General features: G+C 42.3%; 1 protein-coding gene across 1 annotated transcript in view; it reads right to left on the bottom strand.

Annotated features, from left to right (window-relative positions):
• The window catches only part of Adcy2 (adenylate cyclase 2), a 221954-nt gene that overhangs the window by 41241 nt on the left and 159548 nt on the right, over nt 1-21165 (bottom strand). Inside the window, exons 13-15 of the mRNA XM_090332144.1 lie at nt 20724-20821; nt 14034-14118; nt 3235-3372 (exon numbers count right to left, since the gene is read on the bottom strand). Coding sequence (XP_090188270.1) covers nt 3235-3372; nt 14034-14118; nt 20724-20821 — 321 coding nt within the window. The remainder of the gene's footprint in view (nt 1-3234; nt 3373-14033; nt 14119-20723; nt 20822-21165) is intronic.

The following is a 21165-nucleotide window of genomic DNA, read 5'->3' on the forward strand; positions in this document are numbered from 1 at the left end:
CACAAACTGTTATAATCATTCACACTGAACCTCTGGGAAGTTTCTAGGATAGGATGTGAGTTTTTGCATGATCATGTGGGCAAGCTCATGTGAAAACTCCAAGTGCTCATGAGTGGAGCAACACAGTCTGCTGGAAATGAAGTTGAACAAAACAAGGGTTCTTTACCATTTGATACCATCACATTCAGATATTCGAAATAAGATGGAACACTGTGTTAATTTTTTCTGGAGGTATTTGTTGACACATAGAAGAATATCAAATGTTTAAAATACTCTGGTAAAATCTCCCAATTCAATTTACATAAACTGACCTGCATGTTTGTCATTCAATACCAGTGCAAAACGAGAGGTTGAAATCTCATTTCTTGAACACAGTGTTCCTAGGAATTGTGTCTGACCAGTTCTCTGGATACCCAGGACAGGCTCAGAAACAACACTCATGAGTAAGAATCAGTACTAGACCTCAGTGTGAACTGGCTCATCTCAATAGTCAACAGCAGCCCTCTTAAATTATGCCCCAACATCTGTCACCTGTGAGGTGAAACAAGGGACAGGCAGGTGACATAAGCAGAGACCTGCATGAATCTGGCTGGAAAAATCTCAGCACAAATCCAGGCTCTGGGCTGTAGCATCAGTAAGAAATGAGAGCTACCAGCACAGTTACAATGTGAAACGAACCAGATACAAGAAAACAATTGATGGCCTTTCACCGACAGAAGGCACTTACAGCAGACCTGCTCATAGGAACAAAAGAATGCCAGCCCTCGAGGGCTGGGGAAGGGGCTGTGGGGCATGGGGGGTGTTCATGGAGTTTGAGATGATAACTGAATTCTGGAGATGGGTGAGCAAGACAGCACAGCACTGTAACTGTGTTTAATGACTTGAATCTGTGCACTCAACATGGTGAAATAAAATCTTGTAGGCAACTTCTGCAGCACAACACAAATGATAGAAAACAAAGAAAGAAAATTTAAACATCTATGTTTTACCCTATGAACATACTTTAGAACCTTAAAGCTATGCATGAAGACGGGAATTAGGCTATGACTTGAAACAGTAAAATGCAGTTTGGGGATTTCATTTTCTTCTCAATGATATAAACAAAGCAGGTACACAGACCCATCCAACTTCCACCCAACATTAAGAGCTACTGTTCTTCATATAAGTCGTGAGTCCACAGCTTATTGGATCTATAACCACTATAGGTATGGGTAAAAACAGACAGGTAACACTGGCAGTGTCTGACTATACTCAGGGCAACCCAGCCTTTTTCCCACGCCAGCAGGAGATGGTTTGTTCCCCAGTTGAATGGAAGATGGCACTCACCTTGTGATCTCTATTCCCCAGGGAGGAAAGGAGGGAAGGAGAGAGGAAGGGAGAGAGGGAGGGAGAGAGGGAGGCAGGAAGGAAAGAAGGAAGGAAGGAAGGAAGGAAGGAAGGAAGGAAGGAAGAGAGGGAGGGAGGAAGGGAAGGAGAAAGAAGGAAATAAAAGTAGGAGGGAGGGAGGAAAGGAGGGAGGCTGGAGGTGTCCTGTGCTAAGCATTCATTTTCCAGAGGGGAAGGTCAGCTCTCAGGAAGCATGCAGGTCCTTTCTGTGCCCATACAGCTGAACACGGTTGAGGGATGAGGAGGTTTGTTGGTAGGGTTTTGCAAGTCACCCATCCTCACTGAACACGTACCTTGAAGTCCGTGAGAAAAGCTCGAAAGTCTGCTTATCTTTCACTCACTCAGCTTCTCTGCCCCTCCTCCTCAATGGAATGCCCTCCTGGCTCGGCCACTCCTGCAGCCTTAATCTACCTGAATGCTTGGCTCTCCTCCATGTGCTCTGCTCTGGGTGGCAGGACTAATGCACACATACAGGTCACGGCACTGAGCACAAAGAACCCATTGAAAACCCATTCCTTCATCTTTGTAGAGTTTCCCATCAGTGTTCTGTGCCTGCTCTGCCTGAAATCTCCACGACATCGCTGGCTCTGGGGGCAGAGATTTTAGGTTCCATTCCTAGACACGGCAAAGCATCCTGGGAGTGCCCCTCTCCACACTCCAGCCAGTACTCGGACAGCTAGGCCCCACGTTGTCTGGGCTCTAGTTGATACCAGCTGCACCCACCCCTGAATCTCAGGAGTGTGTGGGAACTGTAGTCCCATAAGTGGGCATGGGGCCTGATCCTATGCAAACATATCTATCCACTCCCTAGCCTCGTTCTTCACTAATTCTCAACATACATTTCTGTTCTCCTAGATTCCGACGCTACCCCTACATCTTGTCTTCTCCTGACTTCTTCGGAGACAAACTCCTTCTCCTCACCCTTCAGAATTCAGCCTGGCAGGTCTCCACCACCCTCTCCTGGTCCCTCTGTGTACACTTCCTGCTACCCTGTTGGTTTTCAGGCTGGTTTACCCAGCTATCCGTCTACCATGAATTCTTGGAAGGCAGAACATGTTTCCGGGTCTAGACACCTAATAATAGACCAGGAACACATTTACGTGGTAGCAAAACTATGTCAGGAAGATATTTATGTATCAAAGTTATGCATGTCTGGTCACCCCATCTGGATTAGACGCTTCTGCAAGGCAAAGTGCCATTTCCCATGACACTGTGAATTTCCAGCCATGAGCAATGTCAACAACATCAAACATGCCAAGATTCACACTGCTAACCATGACCTGAGAACACCGGTCATGACTGGTTGAAAGGCCCGTTTGGTGGGCATTCACAACAGTGATGGCATCGGCGTGAGAGGAGTGGTCACAAGGGCTCCCTGTCTGTCCTAAGTGTGGTGGGGACCTTGACTCAGTTGAGTCTCAGAACCGTCCCACCACAGATGTCTTGGCTCTGCATTTGAGATGTGGAAATGGACGCCTGTGTTGTGGATGAAAACCTCGTCCAAATCGCACAGCACAGGCAGGAGACAGGGTCTGAAACTGGGCCTTGGGCTTCCACGCTCACTGACTGGTGCTTTTTATAACCACTCTGGTGATGGTGCTTGTTATTTCTGAAGCCTGCCGGGCTGCCATCACGAGCGAGGGAGTGGGGACATGCCTTAAGAGGCAGCCTCTCCGAGTGGCTCGTGCAAACTCACCCATCTCAAAGTCGGACAAACCATGCTGATGCTGTGAACTGCTGAACGCATAGGGATGTGTCTTTGGTACCAACAACACTGTGGGCATCCCTCCAGAACACAGACAGCAGGAGAGCCGCCTGGCTGGAGTCCTGACTTGCCCGGGGCCTTACCATGTTGAACACGGCCATGGCGAGGACAATGGTGGTGGTGATGATCGTGAGCGAGACCCGGGGCCAGGGACGATTTGCAATGATGCCAGACGACTTCAAAAGCCACATGAGGGAAGCAGAGGCTTTTTTGCTACATTGCTAGAAGGACAGAGAAAAAAGGAGTGCATTTCCATTTAACATAGTCTCTCAAGTTGATTAATGATCACGTTTAAAACCACAAGAAATACCAACACGGTTCAGAGACTAAACGAGCAGGTTCTGTCCCCTCCCGGGACGCAGCCCAATCATACAACATGAAATTATGTTGGCTTCGTAGTTATGAACAAATTAAGTGACTGAGAAAAAGGGTGGCCTTTAAAAATGGACCCGAAGTTATGTTTTTAAGTAATTCTTTTGGCAGAGAAAGCACTTCGGGGGATGCTGAGGCCTCCCTCATTGGGAGTTGTGATAAATGCAGCAGATTTACGGAGAAAGCAGATCAACACGCTTCCCAGCCTTTTGCTTGTTGCAGCAGCTGATCACAAGAAGGTAAGCTGACCACAGACTTAGTTTGGTGTAGAAATCTTCTGAGAGCATCTCCAGTGGTACGGCAGGCTCACTGCACCTGGTGAAGCTTTCTCCCCACACAGCTCTATTCAAGCCACTTCTACATGATTCTGATGACATGGATCAGCGCGCGGGATTAGATTTCCCTTCTAAATTATCTTTGAATGTAGTGTACTGTTACCTATACTTACAGTGTATGATAACGGCAGAGACGTTCATTTTGCGAAACAAAACCTCTGTACTCATCAAACCCCCATTTCTCCTTCAGCCCAGTCCTGGCAGCCCCCTTGCTATTTTCAGTTTCCATGGTTTAGATCATTCCAGACACTCTACGCTGGTGTAATTATGAAGTATTCATCTTTCTGACTCATTTCACTTCATTTAATTCTTTGAGGTTCTCTATATTCTGTATACCACACAATAGTATTTCCTTTCCTTTTGTCAGTGATGGGGCTTGAACTCAGAGCCTGGGCTCTGTTCCTGAGCTCTTTTTCTCAAGGCTAGTGACCTATCACATTGAACCACAGCTCCACTTCAGCTTTCTGGTGGTTAACAGGAGATAAAAGTCTGATGGACTTTGTCTGGACTGTCTTTAAACTTTAATCCTCAAACCTCGATCTACTGAGCAGCTAGGATTACAGGCATGAGCCACGTGGGCTTGGCCATTTCCTTCTTTTTAAAGGTTTAATAAAATCCTATTGCAATTACATATCACATTTAGTTGATCTGATTATCTACCAAAGGACAGGTAGTGTGCTTCCACCTCTTAGCTGTGGGAAATGAGCTTATCTATGGTTGTTGGAAAAGATCTCTTGCTACAAGAAGGAATCCAGGCCTTTACAGAATTGTAGCATTTGCTGTAGGTGATACATTGCTCTTTGGGGGGGGTCCTATATTTCATTTCATCCCTATGGCCCTCTTTCCAGGTAGGCACCGTTTTGAGTCTTTTCCACTTATTTCAATGAATAAAACATGATACTTCTCAGAAACATTTTAGCGACCAAGAGTCCATTGGTTGTTTCTTTCTTTGGATAAAACTATTGAAAGCAAAGGAAAGCAACAACAAGTAATTGCTTTCCTCCCCGTTCTCACTATGGCCTTTATTTATTTATGACCTGGATATAAAAGATGAGTAACACGTGTGCAGCGTAGAGGCTCCAGTGATGGGGAGACATACCCTGGCTCAGATCTGCTTCTTGGGTGAATTTTTCTGGGCACTGACCTGGGCACTGTTAGCCTGTCAATGTGTTTGGCCTGAGTAGCCTCGAGTGCTGGTTAGTTCAGAAGAACATAACCTGAGTCTTAACACTTAACACTGAGCCTAACCTTAATACTTTAACCGCTGGCAATTCAGAAGGCAGATCTGTATTTCACACTTCCACCCACGATCAGAGCAGAGTTTTGCTAAGGAATGAAAAGGCCATAACTCTGTCTCTAAATAGGATGATTCTCCATACAGGTTCTGAGCACAGTGGGGAGGTCATGTGTCTGATACTTGAACAACCATGTGAACAGTGCATCATTCATTAGTGTTTACTTCTGATGTTATCTGCTTATGCTCTACAGATACCGTGATAAAATACGGAGTCAGGTCCAAGTCTCAAACCCTCCTCATCTGGCCCACCGTCATCTAGCTTACAGTCCTCTAGGTCAAGGCATTTGATTTGATTCTGGAAGCAAAGAGAACCTTGTTTCTCCCAAGGGTCATGTAGACATTTATAACCTCCTTCATGGGACATACAAAATTATTGATAAAAGGACATCACCGCAGGCAGCCAACAGGAAGTATAAATGTTCATCCCATAAACAAAAGCAATTCCAATCGTCTTCAATGGCCTACCAGCCAGACTTTCTCATCCTTGGGAAGTATTTATATCCTGATGTCTAAGATCAGTGCTCTTCTTAAGACAGAGATATTAAAAAGCATTGCCTTTTTGTCTGTATTAGAAAGTTTAAATACATGCGATACTGAAAACATTAAGAGCAGAAACAAAACTATAAATCTATACAGTTTCACCAATATGTATTAGTTGTAGCTCAGATTTCATAACATAATCAGGTAAAACATTACCTAGCTACCCTATAGAAAGAACTATTTGTAAAATTATAAAGTTAAATTGCTCTGATTAAAAAAAAAAATACCTGGTGAGGGACCAGGAGTTTTTGCCTAGTGGTAGAGTGCTTGCCTAGCATGCACGAAGACCTGGGTTCGATTCCTCCATCCTACATACATAGAAAAAGCCAGAAGTGGTGCTGTGGCTCAAGTGGTAGAGTTCTAGCCTTGAGAAAGTCCAAGGACAGTGCTCAGGCCCTGAGTTGAAGCCCCAAGACTGGCAAAATAAAAAAAAAATAAATTGATGAAAAATGTCCTTTAAGAAGAATGCTTTGCTAATAAGCTCATTATTTATGAAACACATCTGGACAGATGCACAATAACTTTAGCTCCACTGATGCAAAATACTTAGTAAAATAATGAAATGCACACGAAGTTCAATGTCAATGAGGGTGGCATCTCGATTTCCCTTCCTATCACTAGAGAAAGCAAGGCTGTGGCACAGGCAGTTTGGTAAATGGTAAGGCTGGTAATAGTAAGGTTGACCAGTGTCTGGGAGAAGGAGGTGGAAGAATCTGATGCAGAATCAGAAGAAACCAATGATGAGGATAAGAGGAAAAAAAAGAGTAAGAACTTCAAATAGAAGGAACACAACTAAGGAAAAGAGAATAAAATGCTCAATTTATAATTCTTTATAAAAATAACTCTTGCTCTGGTCATCAGTTCAGATTATTCTATTCTGGTTAAATGTTTCAACCAAGGCTGGTAGAAAAGTAAATTTGCCAGAATGCTCACCACTAAATGTCAGGAATGAAGAGAATACTAACATTTTGGCCTTTACTCAGAAGATGCAATTCAACTGATGAAGGGAAAAGCCTGTCAGTCCTCATTTCAACCAGTTTGGCAGCTCTTACCCTTGCTCAGCAGGGGTGCCTGGATCTCAAGATCTGCTCTTACTTCTAGTGAGCTGTCTGCATCCTTCACAAGGGATTTTGGTGGTTAAGGTCAGTTTTATCATTAACAAATACAAGCTTTGCTCTAAATACAGCAGGAGACAGAAGATTCATACATATTTATATGAAAATCCTTTACAAAGTTAATTCTGGGGCAATGAATAACATAGTATGTTAGAAATTATGCAAAATAAGCCATAAAGTTCTTAATCCTGGGTAGACAGGTCACCCATAGGGTAATAAAATATTCCTAGTTTTATTTGGATTAAAAATAACAAGGAAAAGTATCTCTCTCACAAGCACTTCTTTCTTTATCCCCTACTTCCTTTCTCCCTTCCTAATTTGAACATTTCGGATTGGAAAGAACGGGTATCTTCTTGCTATGAAAGTAATTCTTCACAACGGAACTTAATTATAAAAGTTAGATGCATTTGCGGTTTCATTACTGCTCTTCAGAAGTAATAAGCTATCTGAAAAAGAAGGAAAGACTAATAAAAATTTAGAAAAGAGGTAAATATATCATACTGTCTGAATAAGAATTAGTACTAGAAAAGAAGACTCCATGAAAAACAAGGTGGTCAGGGTTTCTTTTAATGTAAATATGTACTTTGAGTGTCTGCCTGCAGGAACATCTTCTGTATTTTAGTTGGCAGAGGGACCATTTTGAATGGCAGGAATATGCAAAAGCAAAAATGACTCAAAGTACTTCATGTCACAAGGACCGACATGTGTAATTTGATTACCTAACTCTTCTTGAGTTTTCTATGGTAACACGTCTTTATTGCAATCCATCACATTTGACAAAATCTCTTGTACCTTGGGTGTGCCACACTCCTGTCTCATCACCACATTGAGAGACGCCTGCAGTACTGTCTACCCGGCCCCCACACTACAGGACACCTGCAGCACTGACCCCACTCCTCGTGTGCTGGGTACTTGCCTTTGTCTACCCAGCCGGGAATGCCTGCAGAGCTGGCTGAGGACAGAGGCAACGCCACACTCACCTTTGTTGTTTTCCAGTCCACCACACTTTTTTGTGAAGCAGTAGAAACTCAAAGATTGTCCCTTCTTCTAATGGTAGTCCCAAAGAGAGATCAAATCACTGTGCTACACACACAAAGAGGAGGCTCTCTGACAGAGGGGCTCCCTGTGGGACTGGCCCAGGAACATCCTGAGACCAGGATGCATGGGATAATAGGTATGCAGGGTGGGATTGCAATGCTCCTAGAGGAAGATGTGTGGACCCACACCAGAAGAGAAGCTGGGACTCAGTCTCCTCAACCAAACAGGAGCTTCCCAAGACAATGTGACTCATGAGTCCAGAGAGACTTCAGCACTTCCAAGGAGAAAGACGAATGCTAAATATAAATGCTAAATGTGAAAACGAATTCTCACTATCAGTGTGGGGTTGGAAATTATCTGTCTCATAACGACAACCTTGAGCCAAACTGTTATTAAGCAGGTCAAAACCAGAAGAAGTCTTCTAGGCTCTGCAAGAACTGGAACAGCAAGGCTTATAAACACAATGTGACACTGACTTGAGGCATAGCCCAGCTGGAAGCAGGTACTGGCACAGACAGAACATAACTTCAAAATTTAAAAAAAAAATACAAGAGCTGGGGATACAGCTCCACGTTGAGATACTTGCCTATCATCTATGAGGTCCTGCATTCAACCTCAAGTACCATCACCCCCACCAACAAAACACCAAGAACATCTCAAAAACTTCCCCTCCAAACACATAAGGCAATGGAGCACACAAGTAAGAGTCTATAGACATAAAAGGTATGAGAACTGGCACAGAACTTCAGTATCACCATCCAAAATAGTCCATAAAACAAAATGGGACTGGATTCCTCAATGAAGGAGAAAAAGGTGAAGTGAAGGTAACAGAGGAGACAAGTCCAGGTCAGCTTGCTAGAGATCAAAAACAGAAACAAAGATGCTGGGAAGTGGATCTGAGCACATAACCCGTCAAAGAACAGGGAACGTTAAAGAAACAAAAACGATGAAAGTTTGTGATAGGAAGTCACAAGGAAGAGATTCAACACATTTTCTTTTCCTTTCTTTTGATGGCACTGTGGTTTGAACTCACAGTCCTATACTTGCTGGGAAAGTACTCTATTATTTGAAACAACACCCTCCCACCCCTGGCCCACAGTGTTCACCTCACTACTCATTAGAATGGACTGGAAGGGCTAGAAGACAGACAAAAGGCACCTAGACACTAGACAGTGACTGAAAGTGGAGTAAGAGCTAAGGGTAAGCAGACACCATGACTCTACATCAGGAGAAACACAAAGGAGCCATGCTTGAACACAGGAATTGATTTCCAGAAGGAAGAGCAAGCCTACAAACACCTCGCTCCACTGAGCGAGGAATGGTTTCTCAGCACAACAGAGGCCAAAAAAAATACAGAACTGTGTTTTCAAAATGTTGCAATGTGGGCAGTTGTGAGTGAGGATTCAGAAGTATTCATGAAAAAGAGAACAAGAAACTCTGAAGAGGTTGTTTTAAGAAGGAGAAAACAGACAAAGGAAGTGGGGAGGTGAGTTTAATTCAAATGCAAAAGATGTATGTATGAAATGACACTATAACTTCTTGTAAAACGAATATCTGCTAATAATTTCAAAAAATAGATGTGAAGTCAGGTGCCAGAGGCTCACAACTATAATCCTAGCTCCCTAGGAGGTGGTGATCTGAAGACTGAGCTTTGAAGCTAGCCTAGACAGGAAAGCCCACTAGACTTTTGTCTCCAATTAACTGCCATAAACCAGAAGCAACACTGTGGCTCACAGTGGGGGAGTGTTAGCCTTGAGTGAAAAAGTTCAAGAACAGAATTCAGGGCCTCAGTTCAAGCCCCATAACTGACCAGTTTTTTTTTAAAACAAAAAATAAGGAAAGAAAGAAAAAGTTATAAGTGATCATAATGAAGAAAACCCAAAATTAATTAAAAGCATAATTCCTGCATATTATACACAAGCTTGAATGGAAAAGATGGGAAAAGAAAGTAGTTTTGTTAACAAGGGAACCTGAGTCTAAGAAGAAAAACTACTCAGAAGGAATAGTGAAAAAAGAAATTATTAAATGACTACAGTTAAGGGGCTGGGAGTTTGGCCTACTGGTTAAAGTGCTTGCCTAGCATGCATGAAGACCCAGGTTCGATTCCTCGGTACCACATACATAGAAAAAAGCCAGAAGTGGTGCTGAGGCTCAAGTGGTAAAAGCTCTAGCCTTGAGAAAAGTCCAAGGACAGTGCTCAGGCCCTGAGCTCAAGCCCAGGACTGGCAAAAAAAACAAAACAAAACAAAACAAAATGACTACAGTTAAAAAGGACAAAAATGAGTCATTTAAGTAGTTTAATCTTAAAAATATAAAGAGTGCCAGCATGGAAGATGGGAAAGGAGGACCACAGTTTGTGGAGCTCTGGGATTATAGGTTTCATATGATAGAGAAATTAATGGATTTTATTAATCACGCACATGTTACAGATTTTAAATTAAAAACCAAGCAAAAACCTAAGAAATAAAACTTCTAAGTTACTCACGAGAATGCAAAGAATGAACTCCTTTGGTCAAGAGAAGGCATAAGAGGAAAAACAAAAACAAAAGGGATACAAGGTGGATTAAAAAAATAAGATTATATCTGGGCACCAGTATTATCCTAGATACTCAGGAGACTGAAATCTGAGGATCACAGCTCCAAGTCTATCCAGAAAGACAACTAATCATCTAGAAGCTAGAAGTGTGGCTCAAGTGGTAGAATCTATAGAGCACAAGCTAGAGGCCTCAGGCACAAAAAGAAGTCCACAGCAGTAGCTATGATTATGATACACATAAATGGATGACTCTTGTTCAGTAAAAGAGATTTCGTTTGGAATAGAGAAATCACATGCATCTGGATGTTATTCACCAGAAATACAACTAAAACCTACAAATCTCCCAGGTGGATGTGAGAATTAAAGAGAGGAGAAGGTGCATCCTCAAGTTCCACCAAAAGAAGACCGCAAGTGTTGTACCTGATATCAGAGAGAGCTCTGTACCGGGAGACCTCTCCTGTGCAGTCCAGTGCTTTGGGAAAGCCCGTGTGTGACCTACTTCATGCCAGCACCGCTTCTGTGTTAGCGTTTCATCTCTGTGGGGACAATGCAGGGAGGGAGGTGCTGGCATCATGTCCTCTCTGCTTCTCTGCCAGTCACGGCATGTGTGCAGATAGGGACAGGCATTCCCTTGTGATCTCCATTGCCTGTTTCTGCCATGTGTGCTCTACAGATGACTTACTTATGGCTAGAAGCCTGGTAGAGATGTAAGTTAATCTCAATAGTTTAGACGTTAAACATAACAGCAAATGGGCCCATTAGTAGGAGAGAGAGAGGGAGGGAGGGAGAGAGAGAGAGAGAGAGAGAGAGAGAGAGAGAGAGAGAGAGAGAGAGAGAGAGAGAGAGAGAGAGAGAGAGAGAGAACGCGAGCACACTACAATGGCTCCATGGAAACAACTCGAGAAGTCCACAAGGACTTTCTTAGCACCAGCTTACCAAACAAATTTGTGAGAACAGCATTCTGCCAGGTCCAGAGCAAATTTATAAAACCATTCTTGCCTTTAGGAACCTACTGTATACAAAGCAAAAAACGAGGGGGGAAAAAGTAGATGCCTAAAGATGTTAAAAACCTGAGACTAAGCTATTTAACACAGACTGTCCATCCTGTGATGCCTAAGAAGAGCCATCATGGAGCTGTGGGAAGCATAAGAAGGAGGTGAAGCTGCCACACTGAAGAAGGAGATATCCCGAAGACACAGAAATCCTGCACAGGCAGCCAGCACTGAATTTCCATCCCCTCCCACACCCAAGAGAAGTTTCTTTGGCTGGATGATAGGAACAGTTACTCAGTCCCATGGTGTAAACTGTTTTAGTTAGAATGAGGTTAGGATGCCCGGTAGAACTTCAGGCATGATAGTGAGCTGGAAACCTGAGGCTTAATCTGGAGAAAGATTCTGGAGTCAAGGAAAAAAGAATGAGGCTATGGAATTTTCCAGCTGGGGGGATGTCTAGGGTGGACACAGAAACCCAGGAGTCTTGGCATACTAAACATTAAAAAACCTTGATACACACCCCCACCCAGAAGAGCCCTTCAGTGTGGGTCTCTGTGCACTCTTCTCTCCAGGTTAAGCAGTCTACAAAGTATTCAGATACAAGATGCTTCCTGTGCATTTCAGTAATGCAGAATCCACAGTCCCTTTGTGGGAAGTTTCAGTGTGATCCGAGACATCAAACTCTCACAGAGTGAATAAATTCCATACATTTGCAAAGTATGGGGCACAGGAGGTAAAGATCCGATTGTGAAAGGGAGAGATGTGCATGATAATCTTTGTCCTTTGAACCAAAAAGCAACAGCACAGCAGACCAGCACAGCAGACCAGCACAGCAGACAGAGTGGGGCTCCAGACTGCTGCTCTCTATGTCTTTGAAGAGGAGACAAGGACTTTAGGACAACATGGTACTGAACTTATTTGGCTGCCAGACCCAACAGAATGTGTTTGGAAAAGCAAAATGACATAGCAACGAGGAAACAGGAGTGCTGGCCTCCCTGGAAGGTGACAGCACCCATCCTGGCGTCTGCTTCTTGGGTGGTGCCATCAGTGGACTTGTCTCAGTCTACATGGCAGAAGAAATCTGCATTTTGACAATATGGAAATAAAGAAGAGTATTTTCCATCACCTTGGATTATGACATAAAATATACCCATTGGCAAAACTGTTGAAAGACAATTCTGAATTATTTTGTATAGTAAGTTATAATCACATTAAGATTGTTAAAAGAAACACTCTGGGTTTCCTCCGACTGTAAATCCTGTTAGGAATGTGGGCAGCCTCTCTGGTGTCACTGCATCTCTCCCAAGCAAATTGACAGACTGACTCATCCTTAGGAAAATGTGTCTCCTTACGGGCTTCCTCAGTGTAGTTCCCACAGAGTTACTGCAGTGAGCAAGCCTACTTCACACTCAAGAATAAACTTACATAAAACATTTTATGGAGAATTAGCATTTAAATCACAAACATTAAAAATAGCTAGCCTAGGGGCCGGGAGTTTGGCCTAGTGGTAGAGTGCTTGCCTAGCATGCATGAAGACCCAGGTTCAATTCCTCGGTACCACATACATAGAAAAAAAGCCAGAAGTGGTGCTGAAGCTCAAGTGGTAGAGCTCTAGCCTTGAGAAAGTCCAAGGTCAGTGCTCAGGCCCTGAGCTCAAACCCAGGACTGGCAAAAAAAAATAGGTAGCCTAAATCAAAACACTTATTTATTTTTTAGTGGTAATGGTGATTGAACTCAGAGCTATAAGCCTAGATGCTGTATTACTTGAGCCATACCTGCAGGGCTTGATTTGCACTGATTACTTTTTTTATTATTATTTTTAAGGAGGTCAAGAGGGCAGTTTAATTCTGTGAGTACAATGTGCCTTGATCCCTTCAATCGTTAGTATTTTTGTGGTAATGTTCACAGCTACTCTGAGCTGTAACACCTACTTGTCTTCAACTACTATTGCAGGAGTCTGTTACTACACACAGCTATTGGCTGAGATTGAGTCTCATGGGTTTTTTTTGTTATTGTTTGTTTTTGTTTGTTTGGTTTTTGGTTTTTTTTGTCCAAGCTGGCCTTGAATTTTGATCCCCTGGCCTCTTCCTCCCATGCAATATTTATAGCTAGGATTATTGCCTTGAGGTATGGTGCCTAGCTAAATATATTTAATATTTACTATATTCATATATTCTAAAATTTCATATCTTGAAACTGGATGTAAAAGATGTATTTGGTTTAAATTTTAACTCTCCAGTTCATTCCAAGTGTCATAATCTTCATTACCACAAATACTGTGAAAACCTAGAGACGCTAAAAAAATGTCAACGGAAACAAATAAGTAAAAGCATGGATTTACAAGTGTGACATACATCATTTAAACCGGGCATGCTTGCAATCCTAGCGACTCATGAGGCTGAAGCAGGAAGAGCACAAGTTTGAAGTCAGCCTTGCTTACTTCGTGAACCCTTAGCTCAAATGGGGAAAAGCCATTCAACATTCTAAACATGCATGAAATGATCATCTTGATTGCTCGCTGGCTAACTTGAGTGTGATGTGAACTGTGAAATGTAAATCAACAACTTCCTTGTTCTGAAAGTTTTAAAGCAAGAAACCCATTAAAACAACAACAAAATGAACATACTTTAAAGGAGTTCCATGTTGGAAGTACTTACCAAAAGCTGCCCAGCAAAGCAGAGGAAAAGGATGAAGCCCAGTGAGAGAAATGCAGCTCCAAAGGAAATTCCAAGGACAGACGTTCTGCCAAGAAAAAGAAACAGGCGGAGGTGGAGATCCTTCCAGATTTTTCCTTCTGTATGCTAACGTTTGACTTAATTGGGATTTAATTAGATGAACACTGCTATCTTGCTGTTTTTTTTATTAAAAGGGAGCTAAAACAAATCGAAATATACATGGTGGAAGAGAATCTACAACTGTGATAGATGAACATGCTACCTTTTATGAACCTTGTCCCAGACACAACAGTTCCCTGAAAAAGGAAGAAATCTAGACATTCTTCTATGCGGGTCAGGCATGTGCTGGACAAGCACTATCCCTGGTGTGTTCTCCACCTCTATCTTCTTCCTGCCTCTGACAGCCTAGTGGTGGGTGGCCTTGAGGCTACCTGCTGACTGGACTCACCCAGCCTGCCCCTCTCCCATCCCATTCCCCCATGCCCCGCTTTCCTTGGCACAGAGATGGCAATAGTTTCCTGAGTTCTTCCAAGGCTTCACAGGGCAGGCCCTGAAACATGGTGCTTGATCCAGGCAGTGAACATGAAAGCATCATGTGGGCAAGCCAAACATGTGCCCACTATCTTCTGCCCCTAATAGGCTATAGCTTCATCTATAAGAACCATGGATGTCTCTGAGTAGTCTTCTAAATGATGTATAGAGGTGTTTAGAGTACGAAAAAGGCTAGAACACAATGAATAATCAAAGGTAAAACTGAAATGCAATATCCAAGGAGTCTGAACTTAGTGTCCATGAAGATGGCTGTTGACTGAGAAGAAACCAAACAAGTGGCACTGGGAAGGGACGCCCTCAAGCCTGACCTCACCAGTCCCATACTATACAGTGCCAATGGACAGAACAGAAGAACCAGATGCAAGTCATCAACAAGTTAGACATCCAGGAGAATCCCAGAGGAAGACCAGCAAAGCAGGCAATGGGACATAGCTTTGGGATGGGGAGGCTTCCCTCAGGTTATGAGCAGGACACCTCAGTTATATGAGAAAGGGCCAGAGGTCACACAGCAAGCAAGAGACATCAAAACAAGTTCAAACCAGTATTTAAACCTGACCCAGTGATATTTGGGGCATTGAGTTATTTCCTAGATATGAGTCACAGGGCTTCTGAATATGTGGCACATTTATTAGAAATTTAGATGTCTGGATTTAAAATTCCATAAGGAGATTAGTGTGAGTTGATCCTTGCTGTTTTTAATTTCATTAGGTTTGATAAAATATGATAATATCTATTCCTTTTCTTTTGACTTTTTTTTCCCTTGAGTAGGCTCTGCTTTTCCTAAAACATATAGATTTTTGAAAATGACACATTTTATTTTGTACTAAAAACAAAGAGTAATCTCTATGTCCATCTGCTGAGGTAACTTGCTGAACTAATTACTCAAGGGACTGACAAGTTTGGTTTGTTGGTGGCAAGAGATTCTCTCTGCCATCTAAGATTGGGTATTTGTCAATGTACCAGAACATTTTAATAATTTCTGATTTATTTCAAGGAGATACTAGGGTACATAGCATATTATTATTGTTAAATTGATTAGGAGACTGCGTCATTACATAATCTTCTTTTTCATGGATTTCTTTCACTTGAATTCTATATGACCAGAAATTTATAGTTCCCCCAGCCCTGTAAAATATTTCCTGGAATAGCTATCTCCCCCACAACTCTCTTTATTTCCAATATTTCTCTTTCTATTGAAGCTAGAGCTAAACATAAAATGGATTTGGCTTTTGATTTATAGCTCCAAGGCTTTATTTCTTGGTTGATGTTGGTCATGGGGCTTGAACTCAGAGCCTGGGCACTGTCCCTGAGCTCTTTTACTCAAGGCTAGTATTCTTACCACTTTGAGCACAGCTCCACTTCTGGTGTTCTGGTGGTTAACTGAAGGTGAATCTGACTGACTTTCTTGCCTAGGCTGGCTTTGAACCTTGACTTTCAGATCTCATCCTCCTGAATAGCTAGAATCACAAACATGAGCCACCAGTGCCCAGCTTAAGCTGCAACATTGTCATTTGTTTTTTGCTGGTGCTTAGGTTTGAATTTTAGACATTGTATTTTGTAGGCAGGCACTCTTACCACTGAGCCACAACTCCAGGGATAGCTCCAACCTTTCTACCTTTTTCAATGAATAGAAGAGTTTTATTCATTCACAATGATGACATTGGTTACTGTTTCTTCAATTTTGTTTTCTTAAAATAGTCACACAAAAATCATTTGTGTAGAAAGTATCCTTTGGTGGGAAGACATTTTAAAACAAATTCAACCATTAAACTTTCTGTTGTGTTAGTTTTAGTACATTGTGTTCTCAAGACAGTCTTCCATTTAATCTGAATTGCAAATCATTTTGTCGTTGGGTACTTTATAACATTTCACATTGATCTTTTTAATGTCTGTAGTAACTGTTCTGAATCATCCTCAGTTCCTTATTCTGTAAGTTTGGGTTCTTGGCACTTATCTTTTTTATTTGCCTTCTAGATCAGTCTTACCATTGGTTTGGGAAGTTGGAAACTCTCGAAATAAAAGAATTAAGTATTGGCTTTAATGATTTAGTCCTATGTTGTTTTCTAAATTACTGGTCTCTTATCATGTGTATCCATTCCTTTCTTCTGGTTTGATTTTAATTTGCTCAGCTTCTTACAGTAGAAACATAGACAACTGATTTCAACCTTTTCCTCTGTTCTAATAAAAGCATTTAAAGCAACAAGTTGCCCTCCGCAGTTACTGCATTGGTTACATCACACACACATTAAGATCATTTCTTTTGGTAGTCAAACACTCACATTTTTCTTTTATAGTTTCTCATTTGACTCATTGATTATTCAACATCATAGAGGTTATCATTGGATATTTGAGAATATTTAAAAATATTCTGTTGATATTTTTACATTATTGTTGACATCAGCTAGTCCTCCAGAGGGCTTTTCTTGGACATACCATGTCCAATTCACTCTCTTCTCACCCCTCTCACTCCTAATCCTTTTCCAAACCAATCTCTAGAAGCTTCATCTTCCTGCCTTTGCATGTTTTCATGAAATATTTCATCCCTTTTTGTTCTCCATCCTCTTTGTTGTCCTTTCCCAGTATTCCACAAACTGGACAGGAATGGCTTTCTGCCATTCATTTCTTCAAGCTCACTCACTAATTGCTCACAGGTTTAGATTCTGGTGTAGTGCAACATCAGGGTGTAAGATTTTACTTTTTATAACTTATTTCGATCTTTTCAAATGTGTTGAGGGGCTAATACACATTATGTCTTAGCCATACGTTTTGCAATTGATTCTCCGGAGATGGTAAATTAGAAAGCCAGAATTAGAATTTTTGACATTATTATTCCTATAGTAAATAACAGAAAAAATACATAAATACAGCTGTGATTATGAATTTGTCTAATTCTACCTTTGATTTTTTTTTATGTGTGACATAGCCGATATGACCTTAAATACAGGAAAGCATGTGGAGTTTGAGATGTAGCCGGTGTGTGACGCTCTCTGATCACTCACGGCCTGGTGGTGGGGTGTGGGGGCCCTCGTTCCCTGGCGTTCTTGCTCATGTGCTGAGTCTCCCTTCCCACGTTGTGACGGATGGATGCCCCAATTCCTGTGCTGAAATTTAATTTCTACTGTGGTGGTACTTGGAGGCAGGCCATTGGAACATGAATAGGTCGTGGGGGTATGGTCCTCTGGAATTCTATCGGTCCTCTTAGGAGGATTAGGCAGCTGGCTGCCCACTCTTCTTCCATGGAGCATCTGGCTGTCTACAGCCATCAAGAAGGCCAGCAACACACCCGTGACTGCACCGTGACCTCACACTTCTGGCTCCTAGAACAGTCCGAAGTAATTCTGTGGTTTACAAGCCACCCCTTCTCCAGTGCTGCATTATAGAAAGCATTAGGGATCACACACCAACAGGAGGAAAAGTGACAGTTGGAGGAAAGCCCTCGGGGATGACCCACTGATCTCGCTTGTTCTATCCAGAGCATGTTCAGGCCCATTAAGCATACCAAGATGTTTGTCCAACTTAATCAATTTTAATTAACATTCTAGTTGCAAAGCTGTTTCTTTTAAACATACAAGCATAACTGATTTATACACTTACTGAAAAGCAATTTTGGTTCTTCCTGGCCATCAGGTAAGAAAAATGAACAACACTTGGCCATTGGCATTTTAATCCAGTGTATTGTTTTGTACGTGGATAGAGCCAATCTGAGATAAGATCTTTTCACTGTCTGTGAGTTTGCTTTCAGGGCAGAAAAGTGGCCCCCACAGGGACAAAACACACACTTGGTAAACAAGCCAGCCAGAGTCATACCCTACCCCAAACACAACATTGTTCCAATGGGCATGTTGTGGTGTTTGGCTCTTGAATTCTATATGTATTCTATATCCTATATTCTCTGCTCACTGCTCTCACTCCTCTCTCCCATAGGGAGATTCTGTCATCTCTGTTCACGTCTACTGTGTGGTACTCAGCAACGACAATGAGAAGTAAGAGTAGAGGAATTTTCACATTAATCCAGGTTGAAATCACAGATGGTTTCCCCTCTCGTGGCAACTTCAAAGGGAAGAGACAATGTTGTTCTCAAAAGTGAAAGTTGGACAGGGAAAACGGGATTGAGATACTCTTTGCCAGCCAGTGGTCATCCTCTGAGACGAGGATATAAATATTTGGGTTACTGCAAGATCCCAAGATGTAGAAAAGGGGAAAACAGTATTATCTTTGGCTAACAAAGACTTACTCTTCACAATGCCAAGAAAGACAGAAGGTTTGACTATCAGACTCTCTCTGTTCCTTGAGAGACTCACAGTTCTTTCTTTTTCTACTCTCTGAAAGATGAGCTCAAGCTCTTCTCACACCTGAATTAATACAACCATTCACTTTGACAGACAGTATGAAAGAACCTACCAAAACATGCTGAAACTTTTCATTCTGAGTCACTCTTTGGTCTTTGAAGGTAGCTCACATTTTTATTAAAGCTTCAAAGTAGACATCACCTCCCTACAGAGAAAGTCACTGGATAATTTAATTACAGCTATTCAAATCCCTGTGCCACACCACAAGGAATGGGCCACCTGAGGACTCCACAGGCCTTGTGATGCCCAGGAGGAAGGCAAAAGAAGGAGTGAGAGAAAAGAGGCTTAAGAGAATGTACTTCCTGGGGTCCTCGAAGCATGAGTCAACACAGGAGAGACAAGAAAACCTGCACAGGACAGGAAATATGTGAGGAGACATGCTTCTGGAAAGAAATCATAATTGGATGAAATAATGTTCTTGGTTTTTGAAAGTGCAGTCCTCTTTGCAGAGAGTTTCCCTTCTCCCAACTCCTTCCTGTGACAGACCCTGCATTTCTTATGATACAGGAAATATTAAAGGCCCCCATTTGCAAAGACAGCAGAAACTGCGTAAGTTCATTGACTTTAGAGTCAAAATAGGGTCCTAGTCCCTTGGGCATTCTTTAGTGTACTTGTACACCTTTGTCAACAAACTCTGATTTTTAGCTTAAGTGTTTGAGGACAGATATTTTTCTCTCTGTATCAGGCAAGAAAAGAAACTGGCACTGAGAAGGAGGAATTTAATTAATAATATTTTTGGATGAATACATGCTAAATTGACCCTTGGGAATTTCATTGAAGATATTGTGAGTTGAGAAAATGAGCTCGTCTTGTCACAAATCCTAACACAAAATCATGGGGAGTCAAGAAAATCTAGTGGACTCCCCTAAAAAATGGAGCAGTTAGCTAAGGAATGGTATAGACAGGGCTCAAATCAAATGCTTTAAAGTAAAGAAGGAAAAAGAAAAGACAAAGAACTTCTTTCCTATTTGCTGAGATTCTTCTTGAGACAAAATTCAATGCAATTGAAGTTTAGTCATCTGCATTCTAGCTGTATCACAGACATTAATGGTTTGAAAATGCTTTCTTTGACTTTCACAGAATCTAGATTAATAAGAGAGAGACGCCTGTACTCAGAAATTATTTTTCTCTCTTACTCTTAGAATGAAAGATTTAACTTCTCCTTAAATTATAAAATGAGAATCAGATTCTTTGAGGAAAGTGACTTGGTTTGTGCTGGCTCTCTCTTAGATTCAAGAGAAAAGACCACCTGTGAATCCCAGTGACTGGGCTGGGTTTGCCAGGGGGTGGCACTGGAAGAAATGCACCCAGAATATCACCTGGTACCGTTCTCCACATGGGGCCCGCTTTGCTGCTGAGAGATCAGCTGGTTCCTGACATGTAATGAGCCAGATGGCAGCTACAGGATGGATGTAAGACAGAAGGGAAGGGAAAACCAATGGCGAAAACTAATGGCTTTCATTTCTAGCAATGTTTTTTATTTTTGTTAGACACAACACCTGGTGATTCTGTACTTCGAGGAGAAAGGATAGTGGACCACAGTTCCTAGATAGGCCATTGAAGTAAGAGATCGCAGTTAGGAGGAGAAATTTATACATAAAAACCCCAATAAGGTTGACCCATATGTCCACTTTATCAGATTTACCCCTCCTCCCTGGTGACATACTAAATGAGCCCTCTGGAACCTAACATCCTTTCACACCCTCAAATACAACCAGACCCCAGGAATGGTACCTCAGGCTGACATCAAGGGAAAACCTGGAGTACTTACTTGGGCAGTACAAGGATTTGCACGATGAAGATGCAGAAGAAGATGAGGCAAGCACAGGTCACATAATACTTGAACGCTGGCAGTGCGGTAGCCCGGTACTGAGGGGAGAAAAGAAAAGTATGCCAGACAGCACTATAAGAGAGTAATTGCACACAGCCACCAGCAACCTGGCTGTCTCCGGGGGAAATCTCAGCGCAAAGGAGCCAAGGCTGTTTACGTCAGGCAGGCAAAGCCCTTCCTCCAAACAAACTGCGGGTGACTTCCACACACCACAGTTTATGAGTGCAACTGTGTGGAAACTCAGTTATTTATCTGTCACCAGGTCACTCCAGTACACAGAGAAGAACCTGACCAGAAGGTCGAGGGAGTGAAGAGCAGACAGAGGAAGAGGAGGAGATGAATCAGGCCAGTGCTCTGCTTCCTCTGCTGTCTGTTGCTTACG

The sequence above is a fragment of the Megascapheus bottae genome, chromosome 4, assembly GCF_031878675.1.
Source record: "Megascapheus bottae isolate mThoBot1 chromosome 4, mThoBot2.hap1, whole genome shotgun sequence".
NCBI lineage: Eukaryota > Metazoa > Chordata > Mammalia > Rodentia > Geomyidae > Megascapheus > Megascapheus bottae.